This window comes from Zychaea mexicana, assembly GCF_025766255.1.
Source record: "Zychaea mexicana strain RSA 1403 chromosome Unknown BDB00scaffold_2, whole genome shotgun sequence".
Classification (NCBI taxonomy): domain Eukaryota; kingdom Fungi; phylum Mucoromycota; class Mucoromycetes; order Mucorales; family Lichtheimiaceae; genus Zychaea; species Zychaea mexicana.
Window position 1 is genome coordinate 99,928 of NW_026516665.1, and position 23,476 is coordinate 123,403.

Below are 23,476 nucleotides of genomic sequence, written 5' to 3' on the forward strand. Positions count from 1 at the left end.
GAGGGGATAGTCGCCCCTCGGTTCTTTGACGCAGATCACACTCCAAACTGAGTCGTACCATCTCGTGTTGCTTTGAACGTAATAACGGTAAATGCTAGAATTGCAAGTTCGTTATCTCAAAACCATGCTTACAATTCGTATGACTATTCTTTTAAGCTAATAAAGCATTTTTCTATCAGAGTGTAGCTTTTAACAGTCTAATCAAGTTTGAATAAAAAGCATGATTTGTACCATCTTTCTAAATGTAGTTTTTCATATAAAGCTACGATTAAAGAATTTTTTTGATATGACTGTCACATATGATGATACAAACTCATAACATTTGAACTGCTATTTGAAATATAATACAGTAATACTATGCAATGAAGCATGCTCCCGCTGGTCAACCATAGTAGTCTGGTCAACTGCTATACATTGTATGATATATACATCCGTGTGTGTGTGCTATTGCTCTTTGTCTTCCGCTGAATATCCACCTTGACCATAAGGATGAACGACGTATTGCTGATGATCAGTTCGTTCAGCCGGCGCAGGTGACCAATGGTGGATCGAGGCCCATGTGTATGCATAAGTAAGGCCCAGTAAACCAGCCAGTTCGCTAGCAAAGCTGAATTTGTCGGTCGTGGTATATGTCGAGGCTATGCTACTAAAAGCGACTGAATGGCAAATAGTTGCAGCGAAGGTAAGGATGGCATACACGGCTAATGTCGGTATAAACCGGTTGAGTTCGTGGTAGGCGTAGCTGTACTGGATAGCGGCGCAAGATATGTATACATAAATACCGTATGTATTAAACGAATTGACCATGGTGCCGGGTACGGGGTAAAAGTTGCTGTTGTTGATACTTGATGCGTCACCAGTAGTAGTGTCATCAGGCGTCATCGCACTATTACCGGCACAATAGGCAATATTGGTGATTAACAGGATAAACGTCCATAAATACGCCAAGTAGGTAGCCCAGAGGGTGCGTACGTGATACTGTCTGGACCGTGGAACATTGTTGTCGATGGTCGTGGAGGGTCCCTTATTGGCTTCCAATTGGATCGCAATGATTTTACGACAGACCTCGAATAGGACGCAGTAAAGTAGCGGTGTATACACTTTGAAAAAGAATACACGCAACATGACTAGGCGAGAGTATTCCATCGGGCGAGATGTGTTGATGGCATCTACCCCTAGTAGAATGTATACTAATCGGTTGATTATGCAAGAAAGTCCCGCGAGCAGTATGAATGCGTATCGAGCAAAAAACCGTCGTGTCACTATGGAAGACACGATGGCACCGATGACTACACTGCCACCAAGCAATATGATTGTGATGCCAAAGCCATATACTCTGGTTGCTGAATCCATGATCGTTTGTGGCTTTTGATAGGAAAGTTAATATTTAAAAGAGAGTGAAACAAGTAATGATACGATTGCTTCTTGTGTTGCTGTTGCAAATGTGGATGCAATTTGGAATTTTGCATTCATTTATACTGTTCAAGTGAGGCTCAGCAACATTGTCTTACTTTTCCGAGATACGAGGGTCAACATGTCATGCTCTTACACGGATCATGATCTGTCCGCAGAATATGACTTTTTCTCAAGATCTGTTTGTATGTGGCTTCTTGGTTCTGAAGAAGTTTTAGATTCTCGGGAAGTACACATGACACTTTTATTCGCGTGCATGCATACAACATATCAAGGCTCTTATATGCTCTATATATAACAGCAATTACACTATGAGACCTATTAATCCTATTTGCCGAACGCCGTGACTTACTTTAAGCATTCTGTTACGTGAGTGATTGGTAGAACGCCAAGAGTTGAGGGCAACAAAAAACGTCAGTTTTAATGTCATGATGCTTGACTGTTCTAAACAGCCATAATATGCTTTTCTTCATCATTTAAGCTACGAATTTCAATGGCAACGACACGCCGGAAATGTTTTTCCGATACTCATATGACACTTGGTCATTAAATAACGTTTACGCTAATGACCAGTACTGATAAACTCATGCAGGTAGCATGATGCTTCATATTAATTTGCAGTGACTAGTTATAATGTGTTTATAAGTATCCTGAGCGCCATCAACTACTGCTATCAGCGCTTTAAGTGGATCGCTTAGGTACTATTTCATCTTGAGTCACTTGTTACATAATATAAGAGATCTGTATGTGACAGCAGCAGCAGTGGGATGATTTCATATAAGCTTATCCACAGAATCAGCACACGAAAAAAGTAACCGCACTTGCCTAATATGGAGCAAAGCGTCACAAATTGACAACTTTGAAAGCAGGCCTTGCGGGATTTATCTTTTTGACCCCTCTCTCCCGACCGAACATACCAATGGCTTCCCTACGATCAGCAGTAACACGGTTTGTTCGACCTCAAATCAGCAAAGCACGACAATTTTCGACAAGCACGATTGTGCGCAACAGCGACGATGCCAAGGCTGAAGCTGCTGCACAACGTAGGATTGCTGTTACATTTCTCTTCAAAATTCCCAGCGAGAAACACGATCGTGCCTTTTTTTTGTTGATAGTAGTTTCAATATTTATATAGGTGCTGAGCGTACCATGAAGCGATTCTGGAAAAACGCATGGGTTAAAGAAGAAGCAGGTAGCTGAACCATTTATATCTCTGGTCCGAAATGGGAAGGACAAAGGGAAGGGACAGTGTAAAACTCACCATTCTCGTTAACAAATAGACAGTTGTACGGTTATGCTCGACAAACGAAACCTTCGTACACCTAACGGGCGTCATGTCGTCACGTTCCCGACAAAGCAGCGTGCTTTAGCTTACCTGACAGCAGCCGAATGGGAAGCCCAAACTGAAAACCTTAAATCACACTCTTTGCCTTTGGTAATAATACTTTTAATATGTATTTTAGTTGTCTTTGCATTCTCTAAGTCATGTATCCTTTTAACTAGACATCCATCATCGCTCGTGGATTCGATGCTTTGGATCCTTCTCGTGCTGAAGATCCTACTGTTCGAGGACAGGTTATTGACAAGTTGATGACTTATTTTGATACAGACGCGACATGTTATCACGAGGAGTTCCCTGAAGCTTTAACAACTCTTCAAGACGCGCATTGGAAGCCATTGATTGCATGGGCAAGCGAAACATACAATGTACAAATCAACACGACAACCGGTATTTTTGCAGTCAAGCAGCCCGCCGAAACACGCGACAAGCTGCGGGCGGTGGTAGAGCAAATGGGTCCTTTGGAATTGGCAGCATTAGAAAAGGCTATCATGAGCTCCAAAAGTTTTTTGATTGGCCTGGCTGTGGTCAAGGGTGGATTAACGGTGGAACAGGGTGCGCAGGCCGCACACGTAGAAATGAATGCCCAAATTGATCGTTGGGGTGAAGTTGAAGACAGTAAGTTTTGCTCTGGGAGCCTTTGCGCATCATATGTGTGGTTCAGTAGCTAATTCTCTGTATATTAATCTTGGATAGGCCACGATGTCGAGCGCGAATATATTAGACAGACCCTGGGCTCTGTAGCTGCTGTGGTTATGGATAAACGCGTGTAACTTGCTTTTATTTGCCATATTACTTTAATATTACACTTTTGCTTTTGAACACAAAATGTCAATCACGTCCGACATGGATATCACACCAATAACCCTTCCCGAGTCTTCACTTTGCTTGATCCAAACACGATGCGTGTCTTGATTCAGCATGGTTTCTATGATACTCTGAAGAGTTGTGGTTGGCGTTGCAACGGGAAGTGCGAGCGTTGCCTGGCGATGCTGTGGTGTTTTATTATAATGTTTGTGTCAGCTTCGTTGCTTTCTCAACTCTGTCGTGTAACGCAAACAAACGGAACAGAGACTTACTTGGATATATTCGACGCAAGGTAGTGTGAGCTGCTCAAAGGTGTCGAGGTTCGCGCTGGGTAGGTCCTCCAGACACAAATCACCAACGAGATTGCCCTCCCTAACGAAAACACTGAGTATACTAGCACCCACACGAACAAAAAAGCTGCGGCAGTCATAATAGGCAACACTGTTCTTACCCATCCACAATCGGAACGCCGCTTACGTTTTTTTCCGCTAATAACTTGTATCCATTCAATGCAGACTGGTCAGCTTTGACACTCACCAAGGGCGGCTTCTTGTCAAATCCCAAGTCACCCACACTTGTACCCACGTCAACAATGTTTGCGATGGATTTTGGGTAATGGTGTACGTGTCGGATAATGTCGGTTTGCGACAAGAGCCATGGGCTGCTTTTCGGATTACCATAATTGACCACTAAGGATCGGTGCACTCCGGAAGCAAAAGCACGCAAGGTCTAAGGGCAGAAGTCAACATTTTTTCCCGTTCAGCTTGCCATCAATTTTTTGCATCCGAGGATATGGCCCTAACGTACATCCAACAACGTGTCCTGATCATCGGTTTTATGCATCCTATAGCTCTCACGGTCCGTATCCAAGCCCAAAACGTTCTCGACCGAATCGTTGAGCTTCTCGGTAGTTTTGTCGACTGTGTCGCTGCTGCCAATGAGGTATAAGAGAATGTCAAAGAGGTTGATGATGCTCACCACTTGGGTACTATCGTGTGAGAATATGGGGAGCGAGGTAATCTTGTTGTTTTGAAGCAGTTGTAATGCTGTTTTAATCGATGTAACCGGGCTAACGGCAATCAGTGATGGCTTGGAGTGTGCGAGCACCAAGTTGTCCGGCTTTAGATGCGTTATATCAGCGTCTGCTGTTGCGTTAGACATGCTTACTTGGAAAGATAGAGAGATAGAGAGAGAGAGAGAAAAGAGTTAGGCAAGGAAAAACATGCGAGGAAAAAGAAAGCGTATAAATAGACAAGTTGGTTTGGTGAAGGTGGCACAAATAGACGTGTCAAGTCACATGCACATATGCGGTAATCGGCATGAATGGGGTGATTGTTGTTTGTAGAATACAAAAATTTAAATCAACGACCCAGGTAGTCGAAGCTTTCGGAACACTTCGTCTCTTTCCGTACTCGTATACAAAAACAGCCCATACACTCCTACCTTTTATTGCTGTACTTCCGGTTATGGCCTTTCATTCTTTCCGTCTTCCCTTGTTGCTATAGTCATGATCATTGCTGTTTTAACAGCTGCCAACTCGTCTTGTACTCCGAGAAGCTTCCCACCATCAGCACTAGTGTCTATCCATTCAACAAGCACAAGCGGGCAATCCTTCCCAATTTCTGGCCTAGAATCCTTCACTCTTCCTACACAGATCCACATCCTGGATTCATCAGATAGATTATTGATGGGCTACAAACGTCTCTGGACGAAGCGCTCGAGTTATGTAAATCCACCCGTCTCAGGGACTGTGCGCAGCGATGACAACGGAAACTTGTACATTGCCATTTTATCTTCACGGCCAGGGCTAGCGTTGCATCCGGTTGCAAGTTCATTAGCAGTAGAATCACTCAAGTACGTAACCGCCATCCTCTTTCTCACGCCGTGATGCAGACGCATACTCTAAATGATTTAATTGTTGACTCACTTTGTATTTTTACTATCAAAATCTGATGGTTCTCATGTGGAACTGTCCCTGTAGCTATTTCATTGAATCACCAAGTCGCAGGTCACGGTGGGTTTTTCAATTTCCTTCATGTCTGGGCACAGCTTGCGCACGGTGAGCGTGTTGATTTAAAAAAGGGTTCCACACGACTGGTGTCGTATTCCCCATCGAGTTTTTCCTTCACTGCCTCAAGGAGAACCAACAACCACGCCTCCTGCCTTTGCTCCGTTATCGTCATCAGCAGCAAGTGGATTAGATCGTTTCTTGGCTCCCTATAAAGCAACCCGATGGAGGAACTTCAAAAACGCTCTTGCAACACTTAAAGCAGATCTTTCACCACCCGTCATTTCCTGCCAGTGGATCTCGTCGGGCAATGCAGTTACATCGCTTGTTTTTGGCGCCAGTATTTGTGCTCGTTAATTGGGACGAGCGACAAGAATAAAAGGTGGTCGATCGCGCTTAGAAATCAAGACTGAGACACTCGTCTTACCATACAGAACGCGTTACAGACTTCCGGAGGCTAAAGAAGACTTGGAAGGACAGCATGATGGCGGCAACTATTTTGGCAACTTGTACAACCTTTGCAGATCCACTGTTGCGGATCTGTTATCTTCAGCGGTAGAAGAGGGTGCTGCCCGGGATGCTTTCGCTATCAGAGCCGATTTGAACGCCCAGTTGACACCGGAAGCAATCACCAACCAGATCGCCTTCTTTAAAGATAACAGGGCTACTAGATCTCCAGACATTGAGATTGCCTCAACTGCTGATTTTCTGGTCTCCAACTTGTGTCGATTGGATCTGCAGGGATCCGAACTTAATTTTGGGTGGGAAAACTCGTTTAATTACCGATATTTGTCACGGTGGCGCTAGAAAAGAGATTTGAAGATGTCTTGGTTAATTTGGGCGTGGAAAGTGAGGGTGCAGAGCAACTAAAGGCGCGTTCACTGTTAATTATATATATGCAACTTTAGTATCAGTAATTAGACATGTCATTTGATATTTCAATAAACTTTGTAGATCAAAAGATGTACATACTACCATATGATTTCAAATCTAGTTGCTCGAAACATAGGACACAATATAGCGGCACTTTATACATTATTAATTGAAAGGCAAGAGGTAAATCTAGCTTAAGCAGTCCTAGATAGATGGCAACCCGTACCGGATACTATTGACGGTTCTTCAGCATCCTCGAGTCCAAGACTTAGCGTTTCATGTATACAGTGATGCTCCGACCGTGCAGTTTCCCAAGTCATGGACGCAAACCTGTATTCGCTTGCTCCCCAAATAGAGAAATCTGTCTTAACCAGCCATCTGGCGCCCCAGTTCCCCTCATTGATACAGATGCAAAGATTTTTACTTGTCTCTTAAATCGTCGCATGATCTCAGTTGCTGCTAAGCTAGTCAACAGTTTTCAGAGAAGTTTCGTTCATGGCAGATATATAGCGGATAATGGCATGCTGGCCAGATTAATTATGAACACGCACAACATCATGATATCCAAGCGGTTGGTCTGTTAATTGATGAAGAAAATGCGGATTTGGATACACCTTGAGTATGTCCGTCGAGCCCTTTTACATTGAAGCTTTCCGGATACATAGTGTAATTGCAAGTATCATGTAATTGCTTTTTTGGCACGCAGATATCTGTTCCATAGCAGCTTCTAAACAAGCTCTGATAGCTTTTTGATCAGTCATCACAATACATAAGTTTATTTATTAGCTAGAGCATCAGACATCGTCGTCTTATAGTTTGAAATTTCAGGAGCTTGATTTATTGCTAAAAAAACATCATCTCAAAGATACATATCATCTGCCTCGTAATCATGTTTTTTGACGTAGTGTTGGATTCCTTGAGCACATCTGATGAGGTTCTTGATGTTGTTCCTCGACTTGTCACAAAATTGCGACGAACTCTGCAAACGAAGTAATTTAATTAATATAATTCTTTGGGTTCGTCTTTAGAAATTTGCAATACACCGCTGTGTAAAACACGATATGATAACTGCATAATATCTTATAATATATATATTACATATTAAAGAAGTAATATGTATCATAAAATAAAAGTGTACTGCTACCTATTGGACCAGGGTTGCATATTTGTTCAATAGTAAATCGGCTTTCAATTCCTCTCCCCCTTCCCGTTCTACACCTATCCAAAGAAATACTTCTCCAAATTCGTGAGTCTGCATCAGAAGCACAAACCCGGGTACAGCACGACCATCAATACCGCTTGTCGCTTTGAAAGGCTTTCCAAAGCCAAAATCATAATTAGGTCCTTGTAGATCAAAGCAGCACCAGTTGCTAAGAAAGACATCGGCTGTCGTAGAAATGCGTTCGGAGGACTTGCTAGTCTTGCGATTCTCAAAAAATGCAAGTTGATTAGCAATAGCTTCAGTCGAAAGCTGACATTCTAGCTGGTCTCGAATGGCAAGAGCAACTCGCCTAGCAGCTTCCAGCGTAGGAGATAGTAGATCGGCGCGCGTAACCGTGTAATTGCAGTTTATATTCAAATTACCGAAATAGCTGCCTTCCGTATTGCCTGGCGGGATTCTGAAACGACCATCACCTGGCACCATGATACTCTCGATCTGCGACTCGACACTCGATCTCCCTTCCACTCTTGCCACATTGCCATTTTCACGAGCGCGAGTTATTGCTCCAAAGATAAGGGATGTAAGCGCATCGCCCGTTGATATCCATTTGTCTGTAGCAGAGGAAGGAGTTGGTGACAAGTCGGCCTTAAGTTGTATCAGAGAAGACTTGCTCATTTTCCACTTTGTCGCCACAGAGGGTATTCCAAAGCGGTTAGAGGTACTGTCAACTTTGGGTGAAACGATCATAATTCCAGGAGGAGGTGAAATCGGCTCACCATCACTAGGCGGAGGAAAAAAGCGGCCGGGAATACGAGACCAGTCGTATGGGATTCGTTTCAAGTCAACAAGTTCACCCCGGGCGAGTTGAGTCCAGGTTGCATGAAAGTCCATATAACCGCGTGGATCGGCGATCTGGTGATGTAAAGAAGATGCGACACCAATGGTACCACAGGAAAACTTTGTAAATTACAGTATTGTCAGTGATGATTGGAGGTGAGCTGTATTTACTGCACAGCAATAAGACTAGATTCATTGTTACCTGGACTACTTTTACTATGAATGTGTTTGATCCTACTGGAAGTAGCACTCTGAAATCGCGAGGTTGTAATGCGCTCGCATCGTTATCGTATGGAGTGTCTTTAATTTCAAATATAAATGGCGTCCCTGGACGATTTCTGTTTTCCAGGGATATATAAAGATCGTCGTTGGCGTCCTTGCAAATGGTTCCGGTCATAGGAGGATAAAGCTCGAGTGCTTCGGAAAGGGCAGATTTCAACCTGAAGACAGCATCTTGAATGGATTCCGGCGCAGAGTGGAAGAGCCATTGAACGCAGATTTCTGACGGGAAGTTGTAACAGTCAAGGCCTGAGAGAAAAATTCTTGATGGGAGAGGCTGTCGATTGTGTTTATCGGAAGCATGTATAATAGTAGTAGTAGTAGTAGTTGTTTGTTCAGGGACGGGCATTTACTGGTGTGTATAAGTAAAAAAAGAAGAAGAAAGAATTATCAATGAAGACATTTGGAAAAGATGCTCCCTTTTAAAATAATCTAACTCAAAGAATAACTATTGCTCATGGCTTACATAAGATGTAAATTTTTTACCCCAACTTTCTCTTTGATCATATGTATTATATGTCACTTTCAGTTCTCGAGTCGTTTCATAAACTCATCGCATATAATCAAATAGGCTGCCACTGCAATGCAATGGTTTGTTATTTTTTTTATGCATCTTTTTAGGAGGTAGGACCAAAATTAGATCAGAAACCTTAATATCATTAAAAGTTGTTTGTCTGACGTCGACTTTACGATAATACTGATTCAGTATATTCGTCAAATTACTCGATAACAGAGGTATGCGATATAATTGCTATGATATTGTGTTAAATACTTATAGCTTTCAATTTTAACTAACCCAAGGTTAAAATAGCAGTAACACAGCGATTTAGGATCATAAGCTATGGTACCCCACCATGTTGGCCACGCCTGTTCTCTGTAGAAATGATCAATTGGTGATCTTATGTTTTTGAAAGTTATATTTCTCCACTATACTAAAATGACTTATCATACCTCATAGCTTTTGAGTTATGCTGTACGGCTCAACTACGTAATTAGATGAGTGCCAACCTATTAGCGTTCGCGCCAACTTTCAATACCACTAAAACTGTTGCTGATGCTAGTGAGTTGGCACTCGATAAAGGTGGATTATACATGGACTTTGGGCTAATGCTATTGAAGGGTATCGCTGAAACGGTTGATGTTGCTGAGGGTGACATTAGTAACGTGATTGACATTAACGGGATCCATAACAACTCTGAGCTAATATAATCCAAGACTGAACATTGACTCCTTGAAAAAATGCAAACAGAAGAAAGAAAACGACATCTAGGCAAGGTGCATTTACGTACTACACATTCATTGTAGCTTACACTTGTTAGGGGTAAAATGATCGGCAGCTACACTTTTGTTTAAACAAAACTTCAAAATTTCAAAATCTCGTTTGCTATTCTCGGACCAACAAGCTTTGACTAGCTTGCTGCATGCACATTCTTTGTCTTAAAACAAGAGTGCTAATGGTACAGTCCAATATAGTTTATAGCGGCAAAAGTGCTCTAACTACAGTATTCTAAGAAGACCCAGTGCACTGTTTCTTTTTGACTGATGTTTACGCACCAAAAAATTAATTATCTTTTTCTGTAGGTAAACCAATGTTTTTCATGCGTCGAGTAATCGCTTTATTTTTGGAATTTTTTATTGTTATGAACGATTCCATGGCTATAAACAACAACTGTTCTAGGCATTGGCAATTTCTTGGTTTTGGGTAGTTTGCATAAGACGCTGAGTACAGTAGTTGCGGCCATTATTAACTCTTCTCGAAGACCGCTCTCATCGCAGTAGTATTTTAGTTTGCGTTAACGACAAATAATGTCTCAAAATCCTCTTCTGCTTCCCTTTCTCATATACAAAAATGACTGTAGAGACTTTTACTGAAACCAAAACTGTCATTGCTTCCAGCACTACTAATATACATCCAAACATAAAAAGCATTTATGCATCCTTTCCAGCAAAAGTCCCGCTTTCAGGTCTGGATTGTTTTCACTACCCATCCGAAGTTCTTATTCATTGGCTTTTCCGCTCGCCTCCTGCAGCAACCAATGCCGTTATCGACAAATTAAAGGCGACACTCGCTGAAGCACTAGAGTTTTATCCATTGTTGACGGGAACGGTGTGTGGTCATAAAAGTGGCGATCTATATATTGCCATGGACGAACAAAGCCGCTCTGGGATACCTTTTATCTTTGAGAAAAGGATTACACCGTACGATGGTGACTCAGATACAATGCAGCCACGGAAGTTTACACATCTGTTGGGTCCAGGGTCGATAACTTTTATTGTTAAAGTAGTCCAGGTATATAATGAAAAAGAAAGACTACATGTCACAGCTTCACCATTTGTCTACAGATAGTATCCGCTCAGTATGCTTATTAAACATTCAGTATTCTTGTGGTACTATTGGCATTGCATCCTCCTTGCACCATCAAGTTGCAGATCTAGCTGGCTATTTGGATTTCCACGAGGTTTGGGCACAGCTAGCGCGTGGAGAAGACGTTGATCCGAATACGGTTCCAGTCCATTGGTTTCGAAAACCTGAACGCTTTTTTCCGCGTCCTCACAATAAGCCATTAAGCTCTTATGGATATACAGTAAACCCTACCACAAAACCAGGCAGTCCGGCGGACCGCTTTTGGCATTCATCCGTATCCACAAAATGGGAATTCACGAAGGGCTCATTGGAAAAATTGAAGAGTGACTTATCGCCTCCTTCTGATGGCGAATGGATCTCAACTGGTGATGCGATTGTTTCACTGGCGTTCGGTGCACTGACTCGAGCCCGTGAGTTAAATGACATATCGAGGGGTCCAGAACGGTCTAGGATAGAGTCACAAACCGAAAATCTCCTCTCACTGGCCGACACGCGTTTTCGCGCTACTCAAGGAAAGGTAGAACGCAATCAGTACTTTGGTAACTTGAATATCGCATGCATCTCCACTGTTAGCCGCATCGACCTATTGTCTCCAACGGTGAAGGCTGCTGGCCGAGTTGCACTGTGTATTCGAAAACAACTGGATGCCAAGCTTTCTCCAGAAGCCATAGCCAACGAGCTGTTATTCTACGAAAATCATAAAATCCTAAAACATTCTGGACGGATTCTCTCGACAGCGGATATGTTATTCAGTAACTGGTGTCGATTTGATTTGTATGGCGTAAAATTCGACTTCGGTATGGGAAAACCTTTTCAGGTCAAATGCGGTATGGATGGTCGATCTGCCCCCGGGCTCGCCTTTGCAATGCAAAATAATGAAGCTGGAGATGTTATTGCTTGGATAGGCGTAGAAAGTGGTGCAGCTGAAGATCTCAGATCTGATCCTTTACTGAACGAATATGCGACTTTGATAAAAGATAAATAATACTGTATGTAGCAGACTTATCCTCGTAAAATGTATTCATCTAAAAAAGGGACTTTGTATTCAGTCAGCATGCTTCTTGGCACTTTAGTTGGGTTTGATAGTTTATTAAATCTTTTGTACAATGGTAGAAAAAAGCAAAGATGTATAGACAGATGATGATGGCGCAGATATGTTGCTTACGGTATGAGTGAAGAGAGTATTACTGTTGTAGTTCGTGATTTGTATTATCATTATATTAGAGAGACTTTGGTACGCACAAGGCCCCCACGGAAGTTTTTGAGGGGTTGCGGCTGCTGCTGTAACCTTCGAAAGGCTTCATGGATATGTTCAGGTTGCAATGGGCTCTGCTCCGTACTTGGCAATGAAAATAGCCCACCTGTTGTTGCCCCTTCCGAGGAAGATTGACTGGATGAAGGCTGCTGTTGCTCTGCATGATGGTGATCATCCTTCTTCTTCTTCTTACTATTCTCTTCGTGATCATCCTCCTCTTCCCGTTTTCGCTTATTGCTCTCGTCGTGATCCTTGTTAATACTGCACATGGCGATTTCAAGTGAAGTGACTGTCAGCTTGCTGACCATCTCATACGTCAAGAATCCCAAACTGTCGACAATATCGTCATTCGGCCGTACATCCACAAAGGCATTCATGTTTGCCCACTCGCGAAACCGTTTTCCCTTTCGGTACGTAAACGATGCCTGCCGACATTCAGAATAATGAACATATTCTTCTCGTGTCATAGCTCGTGTCACTTGGTCAGCGTCACGTAATCGTTGAATCGAGTCGTTGTATGCTTCCAATTCGTCCTCGTCCTCCTCTTCTTCGCCGTCAGGATTGGAGGACTTAACTATCACATCGGTAAACTGGTTGACGATTTCCCAGGGCAGCTTGATGATACTTCGAGATGGTTTGCCTGTGTTGGTTTCTTCCACAACATCTTCGACTTGATCGCCCGAGGCATCCTTGGCGTTTTTACGAACATCTTTCCAGCTCAAGAAAGATCGTAATCGATTGACTTTGGCGCGATCGTGCCGCATTAAGAAGATCAGGTCTTCGGCGCTCAAGAATCGCGAGTTGCGTCGTGTTGCTTGAGCTGCTGCTTGAATCACCTATAGTGTGCGTTTATGTTAGATTAGTTGCTTGAAAATCTAGGTTCAGAAAAGGATTAACCTACAATTTCAATGACTTGAGATCGTACAATGTCTTCGACAAGCTGCGTTGTTTCTTGTAACGGATCAGCTACTTCACCGAAAACAAACATCATTTGTTGGATTTCGCTTTGAAACCGATATTTTGACTAAAGTTTGTTAGAAATAAGTTGACTAACTTCTCTAAAAGCTAAAAAATTGGATAAACATTTACTTTTTTTGCTTCCATGGTTTGATCGTCGAGTTACAGGAAGGTGTGGAGTTCAACCTTTCCCTTCCAATTATCGGTATTTATACGCTGCATATCACCAAAAATAATAGCGGGACCTACTTGTCGGACTAAACAAACTCACCATTTATTAAGCTGTATCAACATAGAAAATGACAGCCCTACATGGGATCACTTCTCCGTACTTTGATTTCACGCAAGTAAAACTTATCAAAGAAGGAGATCGCTGGCAAGTCCTAGTGTGTTTCAGTAAGCTTTTATCAAGATACACAGTACACATACACTCAATCTTGGTCTTAAGCGAGAAATGGTATAATAGGCAGACGATGCTGTCCACCAGATAGGCTCAGGAGTTCATCTTGCTGATTCCCGGATCAAATAGATATCGAGCTTTTTTCTGTGCTATTTAATATGCCTGAATCAAAACCTGATGGATCCGAATAATAACAGACGCTGGAGAAGCAGTGTAAGCATTTAGACACACGATGCTAGGCGGCAGTCATTGATATCATTACTTTTATGTTTTATGAACTTGCGCCATGACGTGTCAAAAGTAGCTGCATCTTTAAAACAGCCTGCTTATAATCTTTCTGCTTTTCTTCTTACTTCAGGTCTCGCCTTATGCTGGTTGGGCTAATCGTGTCCGGCGGATTAGTAAGATAGTAACTATAAGCAAAAGGGGACTTGAACATTGGTAGGTAAGTAGGATGGCCTGGGTGCTGGAGATGACGTGTCAGAGCTGTGCAGTATGCGCAGCCCTCTAATGACCTTCTTTTTCCCAGCTATAAGAAGTGTTTTTGTCTTGGCTGCGATTCTCTGCGCTGCTCTGGCCGGGTGTTTGGCTTTCCTGTCCCTCATCGTAGAAGTATGGGGAAGTGTAGCACGATATCGTAGATCTTCTGTGTGTGTGTGTGGTTCAACAGTTTCCTATTACCTGTTCGTCTCTTTTGTTTCTCGGAATGGCGATAGTGCACAGACACCTCTATGCTGGTCAAGATTGATGCTCTACTGTCATCCCGCTCCACATCACTGCCGCTTCTAGAAGCCGACCTGTCAAGTAGTCCATCGGCTGTGGTCAAGATCTATCCATCCATCTCAACGGTTGCATGTGCTTTTTGCTTTGACCTTTATAATTATTGCTTATCTCCTCCCCTTCTCTCTCCCGCTCTCTCCCTCTTGCACATCCGTATCGCCAAGTAGCCGCTGTTCCGTATCCATCTTTGGATGTTACATCACCCTCATGCGAACGGCATACTATCCACCCCAAGCAGCCTTCGGTTGTAAGTCCTGTCTTTACCATTTACCCCAGCCGCGGTTCAAAAGTGCGTTGGTGGTACCCGTGTAATCGAGGAATGCTTTGCGTAAGTGCTTGCTTTCTCTCTCTCAATGTGTGCGGGTGGAATTAGATGGAAAGGGCCGAGTTTCCTTTTTTGTGAGTTACCTTCTAATTTTCTATTGGTTTTTTCCAAATTATTTGTGCCAAGCAGGAATAGTTTTGCGCCAATAAAAATGATTTTTGCGTTTTCTGGGGAACAAATTTGCGTTCCTAGTCTTGCGTTCCTATTTTTGCGCGCTTTTAAATATGTATCAACTTTTATTTATGACAAAACTACAGTAGAAATGCTCGACTTTTTTTTGAGACCCGCAGCTCGTTTGCAAAGAGCGACTGTTTCCATGCATGAACTCGCTCCCCGGTTGAACCATATTTAATTACTGCTTTATGTCGTTAGCATTCGACCACAAGCTTGACTCTTTGCTTGATCTAGTACGGTCATTGTAATACAACAGTAAGTACATTGTTTCGCATATATAGATTGGGGATTTCTTTGGATCCAGATGCGTGCGTACATAACTGTCGGACACACAAAAGCCATTTTGATAGACTTCAAATGACAATGTAATTGGAGCTATAAAGCTGGCCATGACCACCAACATGTTAAAGTGAATCAAATTTTCTACAGTACAGTATATAACATCAGCGTCTCATCATTGCTTATGTAATCAGTACAAACTCATCTAATGAACATGTATTTAAAGTATATACTTTCATTAAGACGATTACGAAAACCAACAAAAAGACAGCATTATGATACGAGGATGATTCCTGGTCTTTTATTTTGTATGAAAAATATATCGTTAGGTAATAGGACATCCCGTCAATATATAGTTGATACAAGCAATATTTGCAGACAAGCCAAAGGACTATCAAAGAAAGAAGTTAGAGCAAGCCATACTTGGAGTATTTAGTAAAAGCAAGCAACAATTGAAACAATCACTCACCACTTCGTATTTCCAGAACAGATCGTCGCGGCCCCTACCCTACCCTCCCATTGCTGGGAGAACCTCCACTTTCGTCTGGGCTCCAGAACCTATCATAGATGCAATTATCCCCTCGCTCGCTCTTCAGACGTTTTCTTGTGTATATTTTGCCACTAACCGTTCTCTGTGACGCCTCCTCTTATCCGTGTACGTGACCTCACCATACTGCCCAATCCCGTATGGCTGCCTGCTACGGCGGCATGACCCTGACAGTCATCGCGTTTAGTTGTGGCCGCGCTCCACTGCATAGTCTCTACGTGTTGCCGACCCGTGCCCCGAACCTAACGTCTATGCGCGGCCGGTGGTCAGTTTATCGAGTCATTTCCAGGACTCAGCAAGCGGTCACAGGGAGTACAGGATCAAGAGGTGGGCGCAGGTCACGATTTACTGGAGAGGTGCATGCGCAATCGAACTTACCATGCTTTCGCTCTTCCACTCGCAAGGTAAACCAAAATTTCTTTCAGGCCTTCCGACAAAAGAGAAAAAGGTTAGGCATCGCCCAATCCGCGAACCAATCCTGATAAATCTTAACAACTACAGCAACGAAAGCACGTAGAAAATCAAGTTATTAAGACGTAAGTACCAGAAGAATGCTACCCTAGTTGAAGAAGTACAGAAAAAAAATAGTTACCCTGTAGTCGTCACGCATATCCGTCCGCCGCCGCTACTACTACTACACACGCAAAATCAACGACAATGATTAAAAGAAACGTTGGTGACGCATTGGAAAAAAAACAAGTTGGAGATCATTGAAATTTGAAAGGTGTTATTTTTTTTGAATGGGGGAAAAGAGAAAGATTAGAGTAGGAGGAAAAACTTACACTGCAAAGGTTCCATAGTACACCGCGTGTGTCAGAAGCAGATTCGCCGACAAGGGTTCATAAAGAAAAGCGAATTGCCAATGGAGTATGTGTTGGAAAAAAGAACTCTTTTGAAAGAGCGAGTGAGGAACTGATTGAAGTAACTCGTTCGCGCATTGCTCTACTTACATGCCCGGTTTTGTTGCCATCACGGTTCTTGTTGAAAGAGACAAGAGTGGTGATGGAAAAAACCTTTACTTGACTGTCAAATTATTGAAACAACGACACAACCATGGCGCACTGCCTAAGCCTCTCTGCTTCGCTGCTTTTTTCTGCATGGGATATCATTAAGAGAGAAAAGAGGAGGTTTAGACATACACCGAGTATCTCCATGTCTCCCGGTTCGTGCCTCGTCTGCATTACACCCTGAGCTCCGCACCTTTTGCAGGTACCTTTTTTGTGTAGACGATGATTTATTGAAATACCGTTGTTGTCGGTATTTATAATGTCAGAAAAGAGGGTTGACAAACGCACTATGAAAAAGTACTGATTTCAATGTAATGCGGGCTGCTACACCGTCGGGCCAGAAGGTTGATCCTTGAAACACTTGATGCCAATGGGAGTCCCATATGTGGAGTATGGTAGTGGCGATGATACATATGAACTCTGGTTTGACCGTGAGCGGGAAGGTGTTGAGAGACCTACTGTAATGTGATCACACGTCAAAGACTCATGGTCGACAAGGAAGCGCTTTGCAGGTACCGCTATACTCGCACGGATAAACTGAAGGACCGGATGTGTCATAATCACCTCCTTACAACATAGCAATCGTTGCCATCGTTACTTTACCTCACATACTGCTGCAGAACCCCCATGCGTAGCTCATATAGCTTTCTCTATGTATTTGTTATCAAAACACACCTCCCCTGGCTAGTAGTACCTCCACCTTCTTGTGCGCCCTCTGAGTGTAAACTTCAATTCACTTCTTGCACGATTAACCATCATCTCCTCGTTAGTGCATACTGATGAGTTGACAGCGAATTTGGCATTATCATAGTAGTCACTAGATCAACTTAGTACTTTGGTGCTTTTGTGTACCCATCGCTATACCTCTATTAGAGGAATCTCCTATGATATCTTTCTTCCCTGTGTATTTCGTTTGTCTACTTTTTACACTGTAAAGCGTCAATCAGTAGTATTGGTGCGTATTGTATCTGTTGTTTCGGCCCCAATTCTACCACTGACACAATAAAACAGACGGTTATTCTGAGACAATTTAAGTCTATACTCATCAGTACTTTAAGCGTATGTGAGAGGCGTACGCATAGATTCGTTTCCAAACACTCTGTTTTTCCGCCTTACAATACAATAATGTGAATCTTGGTGTTGTCCCACTCGAACAGTCGTATGTGGTGTTGGCTATTCCTAAATTTCTGTTTTCACATTGGCTTTTGATACGGACACTCTCTTCTATTTTTGATCCTCATCAGGTTACACTCATCCTATAAATATATACTTGTGGGAGTTGTCCGCAAGGATGTTCACTTGTTATTGCTACTACAGATCAGTCGATATATCAACAGAAGAGAACCTTAAAGGGTACATGAAAAACATTCCTTAATGCTTTTCAAACTTTCTAGGATGTCTCTACACGGATGTGTTTATGCGCAGTAATTTCAATAAAGTATGAAAAGGCTCCTCAATAACAGTATACTTTAATATATATATATATATATATTATATTAAATCTTCAACTTCTTTCACCTACGTTTATCACCCTACTACTGTATCCCAACACTATGGAGCAATTGATTGAAACTACTTACACCGAATAAAATATGCACTGTTACAATACGTATACGTCAAGTCCTATTAACTACATACTGTATAAGCACTAGCTATGGTGTGCATGCATTTCGCTAGAATACCTTCGTTGCTAGTTTTTCAAAAGAGAATACAGAGCGCAAACACATTTTTAAATACATTGTGTGGTAAAACACATTATTACACTGTCCAAAGACATCATCAGATAAGATATTTGGTTAACATCAAAAGTATATACAGACAACTACCACGGCAACCAGCTAAGCATTGTAGCATAGACACAATTGTAAAGCACGGAAACACTATACTCGGATTATCCAGCTTTTTAAGCAGTAGCAGTACGATTGCGATTATATCATGAATGTGGAAGATCTTACACCTGTACAACGAGGGGCGGCTATAAGCCGATACTGTATGGACTGACGCAATATGATGCATAGGCGTATGTCGTTAGTGATCTCTTGATATCCTTTACGATAATTTAGAAAGAGAAGGTCTGCTTATGATGCACTTAGAATGGATGTCTTGTCACAAAAAAAAAAAAAGCACCTGGCAGTGGCAGGTGGAAACGAGCGGATGGGCGATGATAGCGGATAGTGTTATGCAAGCTAATCAATACTTATCATCAGCTGGTTCGGGCACCGTTTCACTGTGCCGATCCACGCCTGCCGGCTATCGCACATGCGATGAAGACTGCTGTCTTCGCACGTCGCTTTTGCTCCCAACCCAAAACCACTCTTCTATGCATCGCCATCGTTCAAGCGATCTGGTCAGCACATTGGTTTTTCATATTCGAAGGCCACCCTTTCATTCCGCAGGCAGTAGCTGCTCATGCCACTGCCATCTATCACCGCACATATAAATAGGTTTCTCTTTTCCGTCACTTCTCTGTTCCTCATTTTCTCATACATGTATTCACACCCAATAGTCCGTCACTCCTCTGGACACTCTGTTGGGAATAAGTTCTGCCTCCAGACCATAAAAAAAATACTTATGATCAGAATGATTGGGCGTGTACTAGTTTTGGTTAGCGCCAAGCTCAAGCCAGGGATCAAAGGGTCTCAGTACAGTGTCTACCGTCAATGTTGCTTATGTTGAATACGAGATTATTTTTGGATTTTACCGCGTCGATATTGGCCGGTGAACAATAGCTTCGGATGATAACGATATATTCGCGCAAGGTGTTGGCGAAATTACATCACTTTTGGTTTGGAGTAAGTATGTGCTGAATGTCGTATCCAGCTTCCTGATGGGATAATGAGCCATTGTAGAAAGTCTCGGCCGTTGTTGGATTAACCATGGTGCGATGTGGTGGCGTGGTTATTCGGTTTTGCAGCATGGAGAGTAGAACTTCGCCGCGGCACTCAAAGCTCTTTGCCCAGAAAGTTGTTTGACGCACTTCCATCGGTAATCTCTTTTAAACTTGACATTGTCATTTCTCTGATGCTGCTGTTGTTGCTGCTTGACTTGAGAAAGTACAATTCATTGCGAAACGTAATGTCGTAGAGCCGTCGTAAAGTGTCGTGAGCATATTGAATCTTGGTTAGTTGTCTGCTAATTTACGCGTACTTTGTGTTTTATTAGTGATTGAGACGAGGCGATAGAGTTAATCCAACCGTTGTGGCGGTTTGCTTTGCCCAGTTGTTGTAAAAGACCGCTTGGCAACGCTTTGGACTGTACATATGAATTATAATCCATACTAAGCACATACGTAGAGCATGTACCTTGATGTGGCTGTTACAACTGCTACCAGACCTCAGTGACGACATAATCACAGAGAAAGAGGAAGGTATGATAACAGTGCGCATCATTCTTTTAAAAGTCATTGCATCAAAGCAACCATCCTTTAGTTCGAACGCTTCTTTTCGTATACAAAAGGCGACAGTCTTTTCAGTTCGGCACGAAAGTAATGTGGCTTCTTCTTATGTAAGCATCTTGTCACAGTACACTAATCTCTGTTGATAAAATATTTCTCACAATTTCAACCATTCCTGGCACTTGTCTTTTACTTTTCCTCAGGGATGTGTTGCTGAAACCTATGTGCACCTTCTGGCTTGACGAGGTGCACGTACCTTCCTATTGGAAAACAAGCGGCGACGTTGTCGGGACACGCCCTGCATGATACCGGTGGAAACCTTCGTAGGACAATAATACACGCAAATCACACACGCCTTCTTCTTGACCGCTTGACCGCTTGACCGCTTGACCATGTCTCTTCTGCACATGTTTTTTTCTTCCCTACCCTTTGCTTTCTCACATGTTTTTGAATGACGAATCACAAGTCACGTGACGTGTTTTTTTAAGACAGGGGTTTGAGTTCAAAAAATGTAAATACGCCCACATTTTTCAGGCCATTCCCTTTTTCTCTTCACTCTTTCTTTCCTTCACTTTTCTTTTCCCTTCACTCCCTTGGATCCTCCTGGTCTTTCTCTTGGCTCTTCCCTTGGTTCTGGTCTTCCCCTCGCTCTGGCTCTTCCCTTGGTCCTGGTCTTGCCTCTGTCGGTCTTGGTCTCAGCCTTTTTCCCGTGGTCCCCCTGGCTGCCTACAACCGGTCCCTGCTTGGGCTGTCTAGTCTGGCGTTCAACGGTGTTGGTCACAACCGGTCTTCAGGCGAGATCAGAGGACGGAGAAATCCTTTTCGGTTTTTCGCCATAGAAATATGGTAGTGTCCTTTCGGTTGGATGCCTTGTCTGCTGGTCTGGTCTGGTCTGCCATGGTGGGGCTCGCATGAGGAGCCAGGTGCCACCGTAAATCGCGTTCGACTCTCAGGACTCGACTATCGGCAATCGACTGTCTGGCAATCGACTGTCTGGCGATCAACTCTCTGGCATTCGTCTCTCTGGCATTCGTCTCTCTGGCATACGTCTCTCGGCATTCGACTCTCGGCATTCGACTCTCGGCATTCGACTCTCGGCATTCGACTCTCGGCATTCGACTCTCGGCATTCGACTCTCGGCAATCGACACTCGGCAATCAGCTCCCAGCTTCAGTGTTCGGCTCCCAGCATCCGAGTATCCAGTAAGCAGCTCCTCCAGCATTCGACAACAGCAGCAATTTTTTTTCTTTTTCTTTTTTGGGTGTTTCGAGAGTCAATTCTTTCCCCTACCCCCACCCCTTCCCTTTCCTCTTCCCTTTCCTCTTCCCCCCCCTTCCCTTTCCTCTTCCCTTCCGTCCTTCCCTCCCTTCCTTCCCTTCCGTCTACCCTTCCATCTTCCTTCCGTCCTTCCCTTCCCCCTTCCCCACTCACAGGCAATCCACAACCGATTGCTTGCACTTGACTCTCGAAACGTAGCGTACGTCATGGTTCCCACTCGTTTGTACCATGATGGCTGGGTTTGTGGTTGATTGACCCAGCCAAATGTGTGGGAGACTGGGACTCCCAGGCCGAGGCATTGGTGGCTTTCTTTTCCTCCCCCTTTTACATACTTCTTCTGTTTCTTCTTGCTTTCTTCATGCTTTTTGTATAGCCTGCAGGTTGTGCGAACTGCTTGTTGAGGTCACTTTGTAAAATCGCGTTCTTATTATTTGTCTTTATTGTCCACTGATTGTGTTCTTTTAATAAAATTTGTACCCTTCGACTATTGATATTCATAACGATAACTTTTGTCTTTTATAAAATGTTTCTTTACTCTAATATTACAATGAATAAAAACCTGCTCTTTTACTTTATGTCCTGCTTAAACTCATTTACAATTTCTTTCCTTGTGAAGATATTTGCGTGTCGCTTCACCTTGCAATATCCATTTTCTTTCTGACTGTGTTCAATCGTCTTCGCCGCTTCATTTGACAGTAAGGAAAGAACTCATGTTTTGGCGTGCTGTGTCCTTGTTCTTATACAATGCTGACAATGTCAAATGGCTCACATTAGATTCGTAATTACTTTTACTTTGCATTGACTCGATCGATTCTAAACAAAATATCTAGGCAACCGTTTGACACAAGCATAATGCACTGACCATGTAATACAATGTCAAAATTCTTGTGAGAGCCGTTGCATGTATCAGTTTTTTGGGCACGTCAGAAAATATCTTTAGAGAAACTTTTTCTGGCAACTGCCAGGAACTCTTTTTGAATAACTGGGAACCCGTTGTTCGAGTTGTGTGTTCAAAAACTGTCATAGAATTAGACTCTACTTATACAACAACAAGAAAATACAGCAGATTACTACAGGACTTTTTTTCTCTCTAGCCAAGTATCAAAAAATGACTTTGCGTGATTGATCCATGCAACAGTCATCTTTAGTTACTCATTTAATACCTTCCGTTATTCTCGGGATCAGAGAATTAGTACGCGGGCTGAAAAATTGAGACCAGACGGGCTGGCATTTTAGTAGTAATCAGCCCGCTTTGTTAATGTGAAGGGCTCGAGCACTACGCAGGCTGAATGGCTTTGTACTCTACTCATATCCATTTCTGTGACACATTCCATATTTAATAGTAGAATATGTAGCACCTATTCACGCTTACTTAAAGTGTGTGTCCTATGTCCAGCAACTCTGATTTGATAGTACATCTCTTATTATTCAATGGAATGCACAGCCAGAACGCTCAATATATGTTACGCTAGATAAACAATGTATGTTTAGAGATAAATCTGATGGCTCGTAAAGTACTGGCATCGGGTAACACCACAGTAGGTTCAAATCAACGAATGTAATCATACACCAGCACCTAACGTCTCCTTCATTACTCTTCTTTCGCATGTCCCTTTTCAATTAAGTCTTGATCGACCGCCAAACGCTCATTACATCTTATTGGCATTTTTCTTTTCTCTGATGAACTTGATCACTGTTGATACGATTTAATTGCTTCAGTTAGATGTGCAGTGGCTAAGTATATACTGGATGCATTCACTGCCAAATGTCACATTTAGCTGGTCATCGCGATGCTTCTTTCTTAAAAGATTGCTCTCTTTATTAAAATTACATTGGCCAAATAGAATTACTGTTGGCCATCGCGATGTCACTACTTTTTTTTAAAAGCTTGCTCTCATTGCTATTATGGTGGCCCAGACCAGAATCGCTATGGCCACATGAATTTGTCCTTTGCATGACTGTAAGCTATGAGTTTATTTTAATTGAGATATATATCT

General features: G+C 42.7%; 12 protein-coding genes across 12 annotated transcripts; 6 read left to right on the plus strand and 6 right to left on the minus strand.

The window, feature by feature from the left end:
* Positions 1-262: 262 nt before the first annotated feature.
* BDB00DRAFT_795582 (uncharacterized protein) lies at positions 263-1,518 on the minus strand. Its single transcript, XM_053121399.1, has one exon. The coding sequence runs from the start codon at positions 1,351-1,353 to the stop codon at positions 445-447; it is 909 nt and encodes a 302-aa protein (XP_052985400.1). The 5' UTR covers positions 1,354-1,518; the 3' UTR covers positions 263-444.
* Positions 1,519-2,294: 776 nt separating this feature from the next.
* BDB00DRAFT_220154 (uncharacterized protein) lies at positions 2,295-3,648 on the plus strand. The gene is made up of 4 exons (XM_053116520.1): positions 2,295-2,605; positions 2,694-2,848; positions 2,917-3,370; positions 3,449-3,648. Exons 1-4 carry the CDS (start codon positions 2,563-2,565, stop codon positions 3,523-3,525), a joined length of 729 nt encoding a protein of 242 aa, XP_052985401.1. The 5' UTR covers positions 2,295-2,562; the 3' UTR covers positions 3,526-3,648.
* On the minus strand, positions 3,508-4,788 carry BDB00DRAFT_795587 (uncharacterized protein). The gene is made up of 4 exons (XM_053121400.1): positions 4,367-4,788; positions 4,011-4,288; positions 3,832-3,931; positions 3,508-3,744 (listed from the first exon to the last, which is right to left on the minus strand). Exons 1-4 carry the CDS (start codon positions 4,718-4,720, stop codon positions 3,556-3,558), a joined length of 921 nt encoding a protein of 306 aa, XP_052985402.1. The 5' UTR covers positions 4,721-4,788; the 3' UTR covers positions 3,508-3,555.
* Positions 4,789-5,066: 278 nt separating this feature from the next.
* BDB00DRAFT_866627 (uncharacterized protein) lies at positions 5,067-6,374 on the plus strand (the record flags this gene model as incomplete). Its single annotated transcript, XM_053126247.1, has 3 exons — positions 5,067-5,413; positions 5,642-5,907; positions 5,968-6,374. The coding sequence occupies 3 exons, from the start codon at positions 5,067-5,069 to the stop codon at positions 6,372-6,374; spliced, it is 1,020 nt and encodes a 339-aa protein (XP_052985403.1).
* An 829-nt stretch (positions 6,375-7,203) lies between these two features.
* On the minus strand, positions 7,204-9,130 carry BDB00DRAFT_934916 (transferase). The gene is made up of 2 exons (XM_053129170.1): positions 8,642-9,130; positions 7,204-8,559 (listed from the first exon to the last, which is right to left on the minus strand). Exons 1-2 carry the CDS (start codon positions 9,065-9,067, stop codon positions 7,585-7,587), a joined length of 1,401 nt encoding a protein of 466 aa, XP_052985404.1. The 5' UTR covers positions 9,068-9,130; the 3' UTR covers positions 7,204-7,584.
* Positions 9,131-10,567: 1,437 nt separating this feature from the next.
* BDB00DRAFT_753574 (uncharacterized protein) lies at positions 10,568-11,065 on the plus strand (the record flags this gene model as incomplete). Its single annotated transcript, XM_053118702.1, has 1 exon — positions 10,568-11,065. One exon carries the CDS (start codon positions 10,568-10,570, stop codon positions 11,063-11,065), a length of 498 nt encoding a protein of 165 aa, XP_052985405.1.
* A 1,062-nt stretch (positions 11,066-12,127) lies between these two features.
* Positions 12,128-13,500, minus strand: BDB00DRAFT_948850 (transcription initiation factor IID, 18kD subunit-domain-containing protein). The gene is made up of 3 exons (XM_053129559.1): positions 13,428-13,500; positions 13,240-13,362; positions 12,128-13,174 (listed from the first exon to the last, which is right to left on the minus strand). Exons 1-3 carry the CDS (start codon positions 13,440-13,442, stop codon positions 12,299-12,301), a joined length of 1,014 nt encoding a protein of 337 aa, XP_052985406.1. The 5' UTR covers positions 13,443-13,500; the 3' UTR covers positions 12,128-12,298.
* A 2,083-nt stretch (positions 13,501-15,583) lies between these two features.
* BDB00DRAFT_220629 (uncharacterized protein) lies at positions 15,584-16,644 on the plus strand. The gene is made up of 5 exons (XM_053116521.1): positions 15,584-15,659; positions 15,744-15,912; positions 15,988-16,204; positions 16,348-16,524; positions 16,601-16,644. The coding sequence occupies exons 2-4, from the start codon at positions 15,821-15,823 to the stop codon at positions 16,459-16,461; spliced, it is 423 nt and encodes a 140-aa protein (XP_052985407.1). The 5' UTR covers positions 15,584-15,659; positions 15,744-15,820; the 3' UTR covers positions 16,462-16,524; positions 16,601-16,644.
* Positions 16,645-19,065: 2,421 nt separating this feature from the next.
* Positions 19,066-19,350, plus strand: BDB00DRAFT_795616 (uncharacterized protein). Its single transcript, XM_053121401.1, has one exon. It carries the CDS (start codon positions 19,072-19,074, stop codon positions 19,249-19,251), a length of 180 nt encoding a protein of 59 aa, XP_052985408.1. The 5' UTR covers positions 19,066-19,071; the 3' UTR covers positions 19,252-19,350.
* Positions 19,351-19,622: 272 nt separating this feature from the next.
* Positions 19,623-20,578, minus strand: BDB00DRAFT_795623 (uncharacterized protein). Its single transcript, XM_053121402.1, is given in 3 exon segments — positions 19,623-19,879; positions 19,970-20,342; positions 20,360-20,578. The coding sequence occupies 2 exon segments, from the start codon at positions 20,209-20,211 to the stop codon at positions 19,750-19,752; spliced, it is 372 nt and encodes a 123-aa protein (XP_052985409.1). The 5' UTR covers positions 20,212-20,342; positions 20,360-20,578; the 3' UTR covers positions 19,623-19,749.
* Positions 20,579-20,909: 331 nt separating this feature from the next.
* Positions 20,910-21,472, plus strand: BDB00DRAFT_795639 (uncharacterized protein; the record flags this gene model as incomplete). The annotated part of the gene is made up of 1 exon (XM_053121403.1): positions 20,910-21,472. A coding segment is annotated over exon 1 (341 nt), but the record flags the coding sequence as incomplete, so codon positions are not given.
* Positions 21,473-21,496: 24 nt separating this feature from the next.
* Positions 21,497-21,987, minus strand: BDB00DRAFT_795642 (uncharacterized protein). The gene is made up of 2 exons (XM_053121404.1): positions 21,600-21,987; positions 21,497-21,550 (listed from the first exon to the last, which is right to left on the minus strand). The coding sequence occupies exon 1, from the start codon at positions 21,975-21,977 to the stop codon at positions 21,804-21,806; it is 174 nt and encodes a 57-aa protein (XP_052985411.1). The 5' UTR covers positions 21,978-21,987; the 3' UTR covers positions 21,497-21,550; positions 21,600-21,803.
* Between the last annotated feature and the right edge of the window lie 1,489 nt (positions 21,988-23,476).

Bases quoted from the DNA above. Each gene is read 5' to 3' on its own strand.
- BDB00DRAFT_795642 (XM_053121404.1), bottom strand. From the start codon at position 21,977: ATGAATATCAATAGTCGAAGGGTACAAATTTTATTAAAAGAACACAAT.
- BDB00DRAFT_795623 (XM_053121402.1), bottom strand. From the start codon at position 20,211: ATGACTTTTAAAAGAATGATGCGCACTGTTATCATACCTTCCTCTTTC. The intron at 19,880-19,969 runs CTAATAAAACAC...CTACGACATTAC, and splicing joins CTATCGCCTCGTCTCAATCA to GTTTCGCAATGAATTGTACT.
- BDB00DRAFT_795587 (XM_053121400.1), bottom strand. From the start codon at position 4,720: ATGTCTAACGCAACAGCAGACGCTGATATAACGCATCTAAAGCCGGAC. The intron at 3,932-4,010 runs GTAAGAACAGTG...TGTTTTCGTTAG, and splicing joins GGCGTTCCGATTGTGGATGG to GGAGGGCAATCTCGTTGGTG. The intron at 3,745-3,831 runs GTAAGTCTCTGT...AAAACACCACAG, and splicing joins CTTGCGTCGAATATATCCAA to CATCGCCAGGCAACGCTCGC.
- BDB00DRAFT_220629 (XM_053116521.1), top strand. From the start codon at position 15,821: ATGCAATTATCCCCTCGCTCGCTCTTCAGACGTTTTCTTGTGTATATT. The intron at 15,913-15,987 runs GTGACCTCACCA...CATCGCGTTTAG, and splicing joins GCCTCCTCTTATCCGTGTAC to TTGTGGCCGCGCTCCACTGC. The intron at 16,205-16,347 runs GTAAACCAAAAT...CGTAAGTACCAG, and splicing joins TTCGCTCTTCCACTCGCAAG to AAGAATGCTACCCTAGTTGA.
- BDB00DRAFT_795616 (XM_053121401.1), top strand. From the start codon at position 19,072: ATGAAGACTGCTGTCTTCGCACGTCGCTTTTGCTCCCAACCCAAAACC.
- BDB00DRAFT_795582 (XM_053121399.1), bottom strand. From the start codon at position 1,353: ATGGATTCAGCAACCAGAGTATATGGCTTTGGCATCACAATCATATTG.
- BDB00DRAFT_934916 (XM_053129170.1), bottom strand. From the start codon at position 9,067: ATGCCCGTCCCTGAACAAACAACTACTACTACTACTACTATTATACAT. The intron at 8,560-8,641 runs GTAACAATGAAT...TAATTTACAAAG, and splicing joins TCATAGTAAAAGTAGTCCAG to TTTTCCTGTGGTACCATTGG.
- BDB00DRAFT_220154 (XM_053116520.1), top strand. From the start codon at position 2,563: ATGAAGCGATTCTGGAAAAACGCATGGGTTAAAGAAGAAGCAG. The intron at 2,606-2,693 runs GTAGCTGAACCA...GTTAACAAATAG, and splicing joins ATGGGTTAAAGAAGAAGCAG to ACAGTTGTACGGTTATGCTC. The intron at 3,371-3,448 runs GTAAGTTTTGCT...AATCTTGGATAG, and splicing joins TTGGGGTGAAGTTGAAGACA to GCCACGATGTCGAGCGCGAA.
- BDB00DRAFT_948850 (XM_053129559.1), bottom strand. The intron at 13,175-13,239 runs GTAGGTTAATCC...CGCACACTATAG, and splicing joins GATCTCAAGTCATTGAAATT to GTGATTCAAGCAGCAGCTCA.